General features: G+C 38.0%; 1 protein-coding gene across 2 annotated transcripts; it reads right to left on the reverse strand.

The window, feature by feature from the left end:
• Positions 8383-11408, reverse strand: LOC109822298 (pentatricopeptide repeat-containing protein At1g15510, chloroplastic). 2 transcript variants are annotated; one of them, XM_020388479.1, is made up of 2 exons: positions 8851-11408; positions 8383-8737 (listed from the first exon to the last, which is right to left on the reverse strand). In XM_020388479.1, exons 1-2 carry the CDS (start codon positions 11290-11292, stop codon positions 8711-8713), a joined length of 2469 nt encoding a protein of 822 aa, XP_020244068.1. In that variant the 5' UTR covers positions 11293-11408; the 3' UTR covers positions 8383-8710. The 2 variants fall into 2 exon arrangements, with proteins under 2 accessions (XP_020244068.1, XP_020244067.1); XM_020388478.1 differs by having other exon boundaries at positions 8383-11408.

Raw genomic sequence — 15696 nt, forward strand, 5'->3', positions numbered from 1 at the left:
TTGATCTTGGGATAGATTATTGAAGAATTCGGAAAATATTTCAGATATTCTTCTAAATTTTGATTAATTTTGTTTTATAGACATGATATGCGTATTTCTCCTGGTTGCGTATCATGTTTCCAACGTTACTTGGATAACAAGACGTTCATTCTGACGGATTTGGGTCAAGAACCATGAGTTCCAATGCACAATATGTCATCACACTTATCAACAAGGTAATATCAATCAGATTAAAATAAGCTTGGAATTTGCAATCTCAAGGATCTTTTTTTATATAAATCCTAGATAATTGTCTTGTAATTCCTGAATCATATTTATCATCATGAAGCAGGAATCATGTTGCCAATTATTTTGTGTTTGATGGAGTCAAATACACATTTCTTTTTGGCAACATAAAAGTTTCAATCAATAGTCAAATGTAGTTTTTCCCTTTTTAATTTATTTTTTATTCAATTTTAAGTTGTTTGGGACAATACCATGAGCTCCAACTGCTTGAGTGCATCTAACCAAATTGAACTTGAATGCTTTCTTTTCTTCGACAAGAGCTGGCATTCTATATAAGCCAACTACACTACTTCTCAATTTAGTATCTCATTGAATGCTGTGTGCAATATTTACGAATACTTTTCGTCGAAAAAAAAGTGAGCACACCAACTTAGATGAAATACAAGTTTATAGAAGCCTTAACCTACTTGTCTAACGAGATGCTGACAAACTCCCTATAATCATATTCATCTACGACTTTCAATATGGAATCAAATAGATCTTGAGGTGAGTAGATAAAATACGACCCATTTACAAAATAATCCCACAAGTTAAAGTTGTCGGAAGAATATTTGTATACGTTATCCTACCAAAAACTTTAGGTAGCTAGGGTTCAGCACCCTGCCCTCTAAAAACTTATTCAAATGGTATCTGGACAGTTTGATCGAGCCTTGTTCCTTATTTTAGATAATTGATGCTAATATGTTTACAATTTAGGAACAATAATTGAGCACCATAACAAATTAAAACATGGCTACATGCGGAGCCCTCCTACATATATAACTGGAGGAGGTCCATCTACTTACGGTGAGCCCTTATATTAATCATACTTGGAGATTAATTAATCTTACCTCTGCTATCAAAGAAAGCAAGTACATTGATAATGTAACCAATGCTCTTAAAGAAAGCAACTGACATAATAAAAAACCCACGGTGTGATGTATTATAGTCACTACGTGACAAGCATAACTTACTCTACAAGACAGGTTGGATTAATGTACTAAATTAAATTAATGTTCATATTCGCAGTATCGGTAAGTTAATGTCAGCGTAAGTACATTTGTATGTTATTTAGGTGGAATAACAGAACAGCCAATTGAGCGATTATCATGATGTAAAGGTTCTGTAATAAACTAAAGGCATTGGAAGAGTGAATCACACATTTGTGATACATCGAGCAGGTGATATCTTATGTGCTGATGCCTTGTAATGCTTATAAAATGTTTGTCCTGTTGAAGTTATTAATAAAGTAATATGGCTGAGGCTAAGACCAAGATCAAACTGAATCTACCAATTGTCACTGAGAATTGATGTAGTGTAGACCAATTGAAACAAATAATAGAAAATTATGCATGATATAATAATCACACGATTATCTGATCCTCATCATCTGACTAACTTAGAAGCAAAGTGTGACTTGGTTATGTTCATGATTGTGAAAACGACTCTACTAATATGAGATTAGATTCGAACGTAACCCCAATTTACTAAAAAAATTAAAGTAGCATATGGAACTTGAGAAAAAAAAAACCCATATGGTATCTTATGCAATTTATAGAGTACTGGTGAGTATCTCAAAGATGGGTGTGTTGGCCATTTCTCGTGTGTATACATATAAAAAGAGAACAGAGTAAGTGTCCTAAGAGTATCTCCATCTATGCTTCTTCTGAGCCTCTCCATATTAAAAAAAAAAAAAAAAGCAGACTCTGTGTCCTCAAATTTGTACTGAAACTTTGAGAGAAGAGATATAGGAGGGGCCCCATACAGTGCTCAAAATATTATGTAACTTGCACAAGTTGAAGAACCCTATGTTTTGGGACCAGAATATGACATGATATATATTAATATCATGGTCCAAGCTAGTAATAAGATTTGGGAATTTGGGGTCACAAAAATTATTGGGACCATCACAAATGCTTTGGACTGTGTTTTTCTTTGGCCCATTGACAAATTAATAAGGTATGGTTTCAGTGGCTAAGGAGACTTCAGAGAACTGGGCTCACAAAGAGCCTTCCCTTTTGCTTAAAAGTAACTAACAGAGTTGAGGGTGCTCAGACTTTCAACAGCTAATAAGCAATAAATTTATGGTACTTGGGAACCTACCTTAAATTAAGGTGTACAACATATAGGTGTAACTGGTTGGTTAGAGAGCAAGTGATGTTGTTGCAAGTAATTGTTCTGATTAGATGCTTACAGTCATGAATATTTCACATTTGAAAAATATGACTACTTGCTATTTAAATAGTTGATACAAAAATTAGGCATAAGTTAATGAACATTTTTAAAGTATAGATGGTTGTGGCAGAAGAATATTGCATAAATAATGACTGTCATATGGAAAACATGTTAGAAGTAATTTGTAATTCTTTAGAATACTCTACAAGTAATCTTGTAATAGGGAAAGTTTTAGGAAATAACTAGGACTAGAAATATTACAAAAATAAGATATATTTAGAAGATAGGAATACTATACAAGCATTCCAATCAAAACTTACACTTTTAAGGAAAGGAAGAGATGTAGCTAAAGAAACGAAAGAAGAAAGATTTTCTCAGAAAGCACAAGATGGAAGAGGCTACTACCATGAAAGAAAGTTCGGGAGACCAGGAAGAATGAATGAGAGAGACAAAAATTTCTCAAAAGGTAAGTCTACCTCCTATTGTAAAATCTGTAGTAAGTCTGAACATAACACATATAACTGTAAATTTAAATGCACAAACTGCAAAAAATGCTAATCGCTCCCAAAAAGATTGCTAGTACCAGAAAAAATAAAGAAGCCCACTATACAGAAGTAGAAATAAAACACCTATTTTATTCATGTTTTAATGCACACTCAGAAGAAAAAGATACTTGGTATTTGGATAGTGGATGTAACAATCGAATGATAGGAAATAAGAGCAGCTTTGTAGATCTGAAGGATGGAGCAAGCTCTCAAATAAAGCTTGGAAAATTAAAAAACATTGAAGGAATGTGAGTGGTAGCAGTCCAGACTAAGGAAGGTAAGACTAAATACATCTTAGATGTTCTTTATGCTCGGGGGCTAACTCAAAATTTACTTAGTGTCGGACAATTAATCCAAAAAGGACATGCAGTCAATTTCTTTAAGAATGAATGCATGATAACAGATGATAAGAATAAGCAAATAGTGGCCAATATAAAAATGGTCCCCAACAAAGTTTTTCCCCTAAAATGTCTATAGAGAATCTTGCACACAAATAAGAAGAAAATAACGATTCTCTATCATGGAATCAAAGATACGATCACTTAAACTTCAAGAGTCTAAATTTGCTTAAAATGAAGAATATGGTGATAGAACTCCCACACATAAATAAAGAAGAAAAAGTTTGTGAATGATGCATTTATGAAAAATGCATAGCTTACCATTTACTAAAACATCTTGGGGAGCAAAAGCCCCATTAGAATTGGTGCGATCTGATGTCTGTGGCCCAACATAAACCCCATCATTAAATGAAAGAAGATATTTCTTATTATTTATTAATGATTATAGCAGAATGATGTGGGCATATTTCTTGAAAGCAAAATCGGAAGTATTTTTAAAGTTTATTGAGTTTGAGGCTCTTGTAGAAAAGCAAAGTGGCCACAAATTGAAAGTTCAAAGAACTAACCGTGGAGGAGAGTTCACCTCCAATGAATTTCAAAATTTCTGTAAAAATTATGGAATTAAAAAGGAACTAACAACAAGGTACACTCCACAACAAAATATAGTAGTAGAAAAAAGAAATAGATCAATTGTAGAGATGACAAGGAGCATGTTGAAAGGTAAAAATCTCCCAAAGAAACTATGGGCTGAGACGATATGTACAACAATCTACATCTTAAATAGATCACCAATAAAAGTTGTGCCAAACAAGACGCTATATGAAGCTTGGTATAGGCGAAAGGTGAAAGTGGATTTCTTTAAGGTATTTGGTTGTATCGCCTATGCACACAAACCAACACAATTAAGAAAGGAAAAGTTTGATGAAAGAGGAGAAAAACTCATCTTTATGGCTACAGTGACAAATCCAAAGCCTAGAAATTATACAATCCGGATACTAACAAATTGGTGGTCTCTAGAGATGTTATCTTTGATGAAGTAGGAACATGTAATGGTCAATCACATCAAACCTTAGCACCGAGAATCATTGAAGAAGAAAGGAGGGGAGTCATGTCACATTAAAATTCTCCTAGTCCAAGATCTCCAAATGCATCAACTTTAGACACAGATTCATTGTCGAGGAAGGATCGTTCACTTTAAGATATTTATGACCCTTGTGATGTAGCATTCTTCTCCTGTGAACCACAGAATTTTGAAGAAGCTGTTCAAGATGAAGGCTGGAGAAAAGCAATGGATGAAGAAATATACATGATCCAGAACAAGACATAGGAGCTAGGTCAATCTTAAAGAAGGAAAGGAGGTCATTGGCCTTAAGTGGATATACAAAACCAAGTACAATGAAGATGACTCCATTCAAAAGCTCAAGGCTTGCTTGATCGCGAAAGGTTACTCTCAGCAACCACGAGTCGACTTCAACGAGGCATTTGCCCCAGTGGCTCGTACGGAGACTGTAAGGACGATATTGGGTATAGCAGCTCAGCTCAAGCTCAAAGTATTTCAGCTAGATGTCAAGTCAGCATTCCTAAATAGAGAACCTGAAGAGGAAGTCTATGTCAAGCAACCACAGGGCTACATAGTCAAAAGAGAAGAAAATAAAGTTTATCGGCTGCACAAAGCACTATACGGATTGAAGCAAGCACTGTAGGCTTGGAATAGCAAAATTGACAACTGCTTCTACGAGCATGGATTTCAAAGGAGCCTAAGTGAACCATCTCTATATATGAAGAAAAAAAGGTGCAGACTTCCTTATTGTTTGCTTATATGTTGATGATTTAATTTATTGTGACACTAACACCATGATGATTGAAGAATTTAAAAAGAAGATGAAAGATGATTTTGAGATGACAAATTTAGGATTGATGAGATATTTTCTAGGAATACAAGTAAAACAAATTTAAGGAGAAATATCCATCAATTATGAAAAGTACTATGAAGATCTTCTGAAGTGGTTCAACATGAAGGATTGCAATCCAGTAGCTACACCAGTATTGCTAAATAAAAAGCTATCAATGAATGATGGAGCACCGAAGGTGGATGCTTCAAGTTACAGAAGCCTAGTCAGATCGGTAATCTACCTCGCAAATACAAGGCCAGCCATATTGTATGTTGTAAGCATTATGTCCATATTCATGAGCAATCCAAGTAAGCTACACTAGGGAGCAGCAAAGTGGATTCTTCGATATCTTCAAGGTACAAAGAGTATGGAAATAAAATACATAATAGAAGAAGATAATGCATTAGTCGGCTACACTAATGGTGACAGGGTTGGTTGTATTGATGATCGTAAAAGTACTTTAGGATATGTCTTCACTCTAGGATCTAAGGTAATATTCTGGACCTCAAGGAAACAACAAATCATAGCTCTATTTTCTGTAGAAGCAGAGTATATCTCAGCTACAAGTGCCGCATGCGAAGCAATATGGCTTCGAAGGATTTTATCTGATCTACAACAAGAACAAGAGTCACCACCTACTCTTTACTGTGATAGCAAGTCTGCGATAGCCATGACAAAGAATCCAATCTTCCATACCAAAACCAAACATATTGAGATTCGTCATCATTTCATCAGAAAGTTCATTGAAGTCAAGGGGATCGAGCTAGAGTTCATCTCAACAAACGAGCAGCTAGCAGACATCTTCACAAAAGCATTACCCTCCAAAAAGTTTATACTATTCAGAAATGAGTTAGGAATTGCAAATTAAGGAGGGATGTTAGAAGTAATTTGTAATTCTCTAGAACTCTCTACAATAATCTTGTAATTTGAAAAGTTTCTAGAAATAACTAGGACTAGAAATATGACAAAAATAAGATATATCTAGAAGATAGAAATATTATACAATACTCTGAAATGTTTCATGTAAAATATTTATGCTCTAGATAGTTTTATGTGTGCCTATAAATTGACAATGGATGTAAGTGTTGCAAACAAGCATTGAAGCAATTAAAACAAAAGTTTCTCCAAGCTAGCCTCTTCCCTTCTAACTTTTCATTTCCCTTCTAATTTCTCCATTCTCAATCCTCGAAAATTAAAATCAATTACTCGTCTAGCTTCCGCAACTCCAACAAAGCAATATTGATCATAGGCTAACGTGTTGGCCACACAGTAGTGTTCATAACATAAACAAAAATATTCGACTTCTTGATATTGATCAGGCAAGTATCACATAAACAGTGACTTTCTTATGGAAAACATTAATCATAAGCTAATGTGTTGGCCACCCAGTGTTTATAACAGAAATAAAAAATTTTGACGTCTTGACATTGATCAGGCAAAGCCTATGATACTAAATCCAACTTCTACGGGAAAGACTAAACTGGGATTAAAAGTAATTAGTATCCAAAGTACATGCAAAAACATGTGCTTGTTCGTGCGCACGCGCGCGTGTTTATATTTGTGCACATGTGTGCATGAGCATTTTCTTTTGTGTTTAGTGTCCGAATGGTGTGGTTGGTTGGTTGGGTTTTCATGGTAAAGTATTCTATAAATTCAACGTAAGAAAAATGAAAATAATTTATGAACCATACTAATTGCTAAAAGTCCAAAGTATCTGTTGCATTTATAGGTTAGCAACAGCTCATATTTCCATTTTCAACATAATTCAATACTATTTTGATTTTTGTACATCAATATTGTAGAATTCCTAGAGTTTTCATAGAATTTGTTTGAACATAAGAACTAATCTCTTTACGGTAAAGATAAATTTTCCAGATTGTATTTCATGGATCCAAGGTCTGAAGAAAGAGAAAAGATTTAAGAAGGTGTTTGGGGGAGCTATTTTTTTTGTCAAAGTAGCTTTTAAGTTAGTTTTTTCATGTCTATTTGTTTGGTAAAATACCAAATTAAGTTGACTTATAAGCCTCATTTTAAAAAGCCGGTTTACCCCAACTTTTGAAAAATTAGCTTTTAAGCTCACCAAATAAGCTAGGTTTGACCAAAAAAATTACTATTCTACCCAAATAATGTCTATAGCATTTTTATCAGAAAAGCCAAAAGCCACAAAAGCCAACTTATAAGCTTCCCAAAGACCCTCCTAAGCTATGACAAGAGGATTAAGTATAAACTATTGCCAACTGCCACGGTAGAAGTATACGATCCCATGGATTATCACTATGCCACAAGTGTAGAGAGATCCTAAAGCAGTAAAGCATAATAGCTAAACTTTGGCTTAAGAAAAACCAATTTGATGAGCAAAGGCTGAATGACGATAGTGTGTATTATGACGATATATTATCCTAACAACCTGTTTCAGTAAATGGATCCATGATAAATTTACAGAATTGATTTGAAATGAGAATATTATTATAAATGGACAATTGAAGCTACCAAGCTGTAATAAATGAAAAGAAATATTTCAAAGTAGGATTGGAACATACCAAAATGAGACTGAAAATTCCATGGGCAACCTACTAAAGAGAAATTGAGTACCTTGGGCCTCCCAACTTTTGCCCAGTTGCTAGGCCCTTCAAGCTCCCAATATCTCACCCAATAAAAGAACTTCAATTGCCCAAGATGGATAATGCACATAGTATCAAAACAAGCAGGTCTGTGCATTTCCTAGGAACTTGACAGAAGAAGATCAATAACATCATTCCCTTAGAGACATTTGCAGAGCCAAATTCATCTTTCAAATTGTCATATCAGAAATGATTCGGAATATGAAACCCGGATAGTTTCTGCATTTCTCTTTGCTCTGCATAAACTCCTCAATTCAAGCACACAAATCTGAATCCAATCAGTCAAGAGGTAGAACTCGCGCAGACTTTTTGGAAACCCTTTAGTAGCATTAAATTTCTTTACCAACTTCAAAACTTTTACCCGTTACAAGCAATTAGTGTTAGTGTATATTCCTTTTGTAAGCGAAACAAAGTGAATGCCTAAGATCGGCAATATTTGCAGAAGCAATGTACTTTCCAGAGTGAATATCTTTAAAAAACAAGCTCAGAAACTTAATTCAATAACCTGCACATAGAAAGAAAAAGAAGAATAGAGGTGATGAAAGCATTTTTCAGGAGTTTTATTATGCACAAACAAACAGATGCCACGAAATTTTTTGGGCATATAAGCTACAACAAGAAACAGATTATAGTACACCAGAATTATACAACACCACAACACTCTGTATACAGAAGTAAGCCTTTCCTTTGACAAGATCACATAATGTTTTTATCCTGTAAATAAATTGCCCAGGACCCTGTACCGTTTTCTTCTCAATGCTGGCAATCACATTTCCAGGTATTTTGTGTCATACTCATTGGCATGTTCTATGTTTATCAATGAAACTAGCAGATATCTCAGCTGCTACTAGCCGTTATTTCTTCCCCAATATCCCTCATCCCCACAAGAGCACTTGCCATCTCTGAAATGGTGAAATTGTTCAGTATCCCTAATTGTGATCTCTCGACGAACGATCTTTGATATCAACTTAATAATGCTATGACAGTTTGCACACATATAAAGATTTTTTGTTACCCATATAGGCGTCCCAGGAGTGCTACTTATGAGCCCAAAACCAACAGCTAATCTTTCACTGTGACCACAAAAGATATCTGCCTTTGATGCCTCAATCTGGTTTGAGAGTCTGTTTTCTGACACATTGAAACCAGCTACCTCCATTCTATCATAAAGTCCATTCAAGACTGCACGGATTTCGTTTATCTGTGGATGAGACTCGTCACCACTAAGAAAAGCATGAACAGATCCTTTAACCTCAACCCAACTGCATCCTGGATCAACCATTAGCCCTCTCTCACTCATAGCTTTCCTTACTCTTGCCACCTGATCCCATCTGCCATCATCTGCATATAAATTACATAATAGCACATAATATCCAACACTTTCTGAGTCCAACTCAAATATCCTTTTCGCAGCAACTTCACCAAGTTCAACCCGACGATAAATCCTGCAACCATTAAGCAAAGCCCCCCAGATTGCAGCATCAGGCTTGATAGGCATATCTTTTATAAATTGGTGTGCTTCTTCCAAGCACCCCGCCCGCGACAAAAGATCCACCATCGATGCATAGTGTTTGAGATTGGGGGAAATAGCAAAATTTTGCTCCATAGTCTTAAAATAATTCCAACCTTGTGTCAGCAATCCAGAACTGCCACAAGCACACAAGAGGGCTACAAATGTAACTTCATCAGGATGAACTCCAAATTCCACCATCTGATTGAACAATTCAATGGCAAGATCTCCTTGCCCTCTGCCAGCATAGCCAGCAAGCATGATGTTATAAGATACCACATCCTTGTTAAGGTGCACATCAAATTTTTTCAAAGCATATTCCATTCTGCCACACTTTATATAGAGGTCAATAAGCGCATTGGGCAGATACCCGTCAAAATCTAGGTCTGTCCTCAAAGCTTGGGCATGGATTTCCTTTCCACACAACAGAGCTCCGACTGAAGCACAGGCAGAGAGTGCAGCAATCAATGTGATCGAATTGGGTTTTACATCGACTTGCATTTGGCGAAAGAAGCTTAAAGCTTCGATGCTCCTGTTGTTGATCCTTAAGCCCGAGATTATTGAGCTCCAAGATATCACATCTATCTCGGTCATTCTTCTAAAGACTTCTACAGCCTTATCGATGCACCTACACTTGGAATACATATCAAGAAGCGCATTTCCAACTGTTGCATATGACACTAACCCTTTTTTCCTTGCTAGCTCATGCAATTCCATCCCAATATCAAGGCGGCCCAAGCAAGCACACGTAGAGAGAACACTAGCTATTGTGGCCTCATCTGGGTTCACATTATCTTGTTTCATCTGTTCAAACACTTCCAAAGCTCTTTCTGGAGTTTCGTTTTTCTCATAACCTGATATCATTGTTGTCCATGAGACTACATCTCTAGACTCCATTCTAGAGAATACTTTCTCTGCTTCGTCCAAATTTCTAAAACTAGTGTACATTTGAATCAATGAATTGCACAATGAAACATCTTGATAGAACCCTTTCTTTATAGCATATCCATGAATTTCCTTCCCTAAGCACTTATAACACAACTGCGAAGAAGCAGCGATTACACTTGTCATCGTCATCAAGTCCGGCTCAATAGAAACTTCCAGCATAGTTAAAAACAATCTCAACCCTTCCACACACTCATCATTCTCAAAATATCCCGAAATCATTGCATTCCACGAAATACAATCTCTGATAAGCATACCGTCAAACACTTTACGAGGAGTAATCACATCACCACATTTCGCATACATTGTGATCAAAGCATTCAAAACATCAATTTCCAACCCAAGCCCAAATCTCAAAACATGGCAATGAACCTCTCTTCCCATAGTCCAATCCGGAACACCTCCACATGTCCTCAAAACACAAGGAAAAGTATACACATCAGGCATAAACCCAGCCCAAGTCATCCTCGAATACAAATCCAAGGCCTCATCGAAAAATCCAGCTTTTGCATACCCACCAACCATCACATTCCAAGAAAAGATATCTCTCTCAACCATTTTACCGAACACCACCCATGCAATGTACAGATTCCCAAACCTCACAAACATGCTCAACAGAGCATTTCCAAGGCGAAGGGTCAACTGGGTATTCGTCAGATTGAGGTGCGAGTAGACCCTCGAGCCCTCGAGCACCGCTCGTCGCCATTCGCAGAGCTTTAAGAGTGAAATGTAGGCATCTTCATCGAATGGGGAGCAGCCCGAGGAGTCGAGGATGAGTAAGGCTTTGTCAAGATCGCCGTGGACGCAGAGTCGGCGGATTTCTTGATTGGGGTCGGGATTGGGGTCGGGATTGGGAATTTGGTGGTGGGTTTTGTTGAGGGAGAGCTGAGGGTTGGAATCAGGGGCGAGGCTGAGGCATATGATGGGCTTGAGGGGTTTAGGGTTAGAAGGGAGAGAGAGGGAGAGAGCGTTGTCAGGTCTTTGGATTGAGATTGCTGCCATTTTTTGAGGAGGGAGAGAGAAATGACATCGTTTAAAAGGCGGGGTTTATCCCTTTGAGGAGGTAGAGAGAGGGTTTAAGAGGGTGTTAGCGGAGGAGATGAGGATCAGGTAATGACAGTTACTTCAGTTTCTTGCTGGGCTAAATAGCATTTAAATACCTTATAGTTTAGTTTCGCTCCCTTTGTACTTGTATACCCCCAATTATTTATCATAGCATTTATATGTCTCAAGTTGTTTAAAATTGGCATGTTAGTGTTTGCGTCAAAAGTTGGTTTTGCTGTGGAATTCATTATATCTTCGTTCGATTAAAAAAAATTCAAAGAAATAGTCTTTTTATAAGACCTCTTTTACACAACAAAATGAAAAATTACAACTCTTGGGAAACAAACGCAGGATCGTTGTTTGGATCGCTGCTTGCGTGGGATCTTTGCCTGTGCCGGGAGCGCTTTGACTCGTGGACCACCAAATCACTGATTCTGATCGAATCGTGAGGGGTTTATGATTCTGACTTCGTTTATCGAAGTGAGAACTTGAAACGATATCTTATCGAAGTAAGATAATCGTTCTTCTTAAAATCAAGTCAAAGCTTAATTTCAAGGCGTTGTATGAAAACTCAAATCTGCTCTCTCTGCTCTGGAATGCTCGAAAATATGCTCAAAATGATCCGCCTCTGGATGCTCTATGATCCCCCTCTCAAAAATGGCCTTCGGGGGTATTTATAGCCCCTAGGAACAGTTGGTGGAAAACCAGCTCGCTAGACAGCATTTGCTGTCTCGGCTGTCGAGACAGTATTTGCTGTCTCGGCGGGCGAGACAGTGTTTGCTGTCTCGGCCCGCGAGAATATCTCTCAGCATTTTTTGACGCCTACAGATACCCCCTCCAAAGTATTCCAGACTCAATCTTTTATAGAGGAGTTCTGGGATGCTTTGGATAAGATAGGTCTTACTTATGATCCTTTCAATGCTTGGTTGAGTAGATCGTATAGAAGAACCTGTAGATGGCTTCAACACTTGATCTCTTTGTCTCTCAGTCTATTCAGTGCTTTGTAGAATAGCTAAGGTTCTTTCGGCATGGCGTTCATCGTTTGACCGTCGTCGAGATCTTGAATTGAAGCTGGAATTTATACTTGTGAATTCAACTTTTGTCATCAAATTGATACCGCATTGTTAATCACTGTATCAGTCTTCGTAGGAACACAGTTTATACTCATGTATATTTTGAGTTCTCGGGAAATAGTTTAACCTCGTATACCCGTTGGGAGGTAGCCAGGTTATTCTTAAGAATATTTTGAGTGATATTCTCCAGAAACTTCCTGTTGATGGTAGGGAAACAGTTTAGACTCGTGTACCTATTGGAGTATTATGGTCTCTTTTTTTGTTGGTAGAGATGAACCCGTTGTTGGTAGAGATGAACCCGATGATGGAGAGGAAGAATTTTATATTCTATCTCCTGGTCTCTTGTTTGTTGGTAGAGATGAACCCGATGATGGAGAGGAAGAATTTTATATTCTATCTCCTGGTCTCTTGTTTGTTGGTAGAGATGAACCCGATGATGGAGAGGAAGAATTTTATATTCTATCTCCTGGAGTAAAGAAACTCAAAGTGGGATCTCCACTTAGAGAATCTGGATTGGTTTGAATAATCCTAACTGTCATAAGGTTTGATTACTCAATTCAAAAGTGGACCCTTCGTTCGCAAAAAATGAATCGAAAGGAGATTTTGGTTGTGGTCCTAACTGTAGTAAGGTTTGACCAAGTTGGAGTTTTGAGACGATCCTAACTGTTTAAAGGTTTGATCGTTCAATTTGTGGACCTCTCGTTCATGGAACGAATCGAGAGGGGATTTTGGCTTTGGTCCTAACTGTTTAAAGGTTTGACCAAGATGGGAATTTGAGACGATCCTAACTGTTTAAAGGTTTGATCGTTCAATTTGTGGACCTCTCGTTCATGGAACGAATCGAGAGGGGATTTTGGCTTTGGTCCTAACTGTTTAAAGGTTTGACCAAATAGGGTTTTGAGACGATCCTAACTGTTTAAAGGTTTGATCGTTCAATTTGTGGACCTCTCGTTCATGGAACGAATCGAGAGGGGATTTTGGCTTTGGTCCTAACTGTTTAAAGGTTTGACCAAATGGACAGTGAGACGATCCTAACTGTTTAAAGGTTTGATCGTTCAATTTGTGGACCTCTCGTTCATGGAACGAATCGAGAGGGGATTCTGGCTTTGGTCCTAACTGTTTAAAGGTTTAACCAAAAAGGAATTCGAGACGATCCTAACTGTTTAAAGGTTTGATCGTTCAATTTGTGGACCTCTCGTTCATGGAAGGAATCGAGAGGGGATTTTGGCTTTGGTCCTAACTGTTTAAAGGTTTGACCAACATGGGGATTTGAGACGATCCTAACTGTTTAAAGGTTTGATCGTTCAATTTGTGGACCTCTCGTTCATAGAAGGAATCGAGAGGGGATTTTGGCTTTGGTCCTAACTGTTTAAAGGTTTGACCAAGTATGAGTTTTGTGAGAGAAGATTGATCTAAAGGAGTGATCAAATCTCATCTCAACAAAAGAATATTCGGAAATCACCGTGGGGATGTAGTGTTTATCACCTTGTTTGTAATGATCGGGTTATCCCTAAGAAAATTACATATAGCATTCTTTCGAAAACTTCCCGTTACATGAACCATCCACCCCCAGCTTCCTTTGTGAAACTGGGTCTATCATCATACTGGGTTATCCTTAAGAATATTACATGTAAAAAAAATTCTCTAGGAACTACCCGTCAAGAGTGGGAAACAGTTTAGACTCATATACCTATTGGAGTATCAGGGGGCAGTTTAAACTCGTATACCGGTTGGAGGAATGAGAAGCAGTTTATACTCGTATACCCTTCGGAGTGACATGAAGAAGCATTTTATACTCGTATACTCTTCGGAGTTACATGAAGAAGCAGTTTATACTCGTATACTCTTCGGAGTTAAGGGAAAACAGTTTATACTCGTGTATCCCATGGAGTTGGGGAAACAGTTTATACTCGTGTATCCAATGGAGTAAGGTCGTCTTTAATCGGCTTGTTTCGCCATTATGACGCCGGAGTCAATTAATGCTTGGATTTTATTTTTGAGTCCGAAGCAAATCTCAGTGGGATGAAGAACCCTTCTGTGGTACGCACAGTAGTTTGGATCCGTAATTCTCTTAGCTCCCTCCTGATCTTTAATAGGTGGTAGCTCGATTTTATCATTGGCGAGGAGGTATTCCAAGATGGCTAGAGCTTCATCATCTTCGAAAGAATACTCCTTTTGAAACCTCGGATCGGGAGTCGCGTTCCCAGTGATTGCAGATGTCGTCGGTTGGATTCTCTCAGCTTTCTTTCTTTTAAGAAAGTGTTCAGCTTGTTCACCGCGCATTTTCAAATCTTTCCAAGTTTTGGATGGTACGACCCCCAGAGCTTCCAGGACATCGATAGAGAGATTATTGTGGCATGTTTGCAGAATGAACTCCTCTGTAACAGGATCTCTGCAATTCATTGCCTTGTTACGGAAGCGCTTGACAAAATTGTCGACTGACTCCCCGTCTTTTTGTTTTTCATCCAGAAGGGTTACGATTGACACTTCGGTGTCATCATCGAAGAAGTTGCTGAGGAATAAATTTTCTATGTCATCCCAGTAATTGATGCTCCCTGGCTTGAGCCGTCGGTACCAATCGAATGCCGACCCGCGAAGGGTGCCAACGAATGACCGGACCATTAAAGCCTTATTTCCGGAGATCATACTCAAATGAGACTTGAAATAAATCAAGTGCTGAATAGGCGAGTTCTTCCCGTCAAACGGTGTGAAGTTAATCATGTTGAATTTTGCCGGGTACGGTATTGAATTCCATTCTCTTGGATAGGGACATGGAATACCCATTTTTTTCACTTCTTGAACCGTCATCAAAGCGTTGATTTTGTTTTCAAGCTCTTTCATTTTCTCGTCATCGTCTATGTCTTCATTTGAAGGACGTTGAGGAGAATGAGTTAGACCTTCCCCTGTAAGAGGTGCCATTGAACCACCCCCAATATCGTTATTGGGAGGGTGTGTTAAACCATCCCCAGCGTTATTTCTATTGGGAGGTGTATCAGCAAAGATGACTTCATCCACTTCTGGATCACTATCATCTGCCACATTCTGAATGTGACGGCTGGATTCAGCTCGCTGACTGGACTCAGGAGGTTGAGGCCGTTGAGTTAGCACTTCTCTCATTTGTTGAATAGCTAACTCCATCTCTATCTTCATCTCAGCTCTGATTTCTTCACGTTGCTTCGCTAGAGCTTCTTGAAGCATTTGAGCAAATTGATCAGAGGTGATCGTGAGTACTTCTCTGGTTTGTCCCGTGCTAGACATTGTATCATCAGAAGCGATTGCAGAACAAGTG

Source organism: Asparagus officinalis, chromosome 8 (assembly GCF_001876935.1).
Source record: "Asparagus officinalis chromosome 8, Aspof.V1, whole genome shotgun sequence".
Lineage (NCBI taxonomy): Eukaryota > Viridiplantae > Streptophyta > Magnoliopsida > Asparagales > Asparagaceae > Asparagus > Asparagus officinalis.

What these genes read in the sequence shown, in the direction of transcription:
- LOC109822298 (XM_020388478.1), bottom strand. Translation starts at nt 11,292, where the DNA reads ATGGCAGCAATCTCAATCCAAAGACCTGACAACGCTCTCTCCCTCTCT.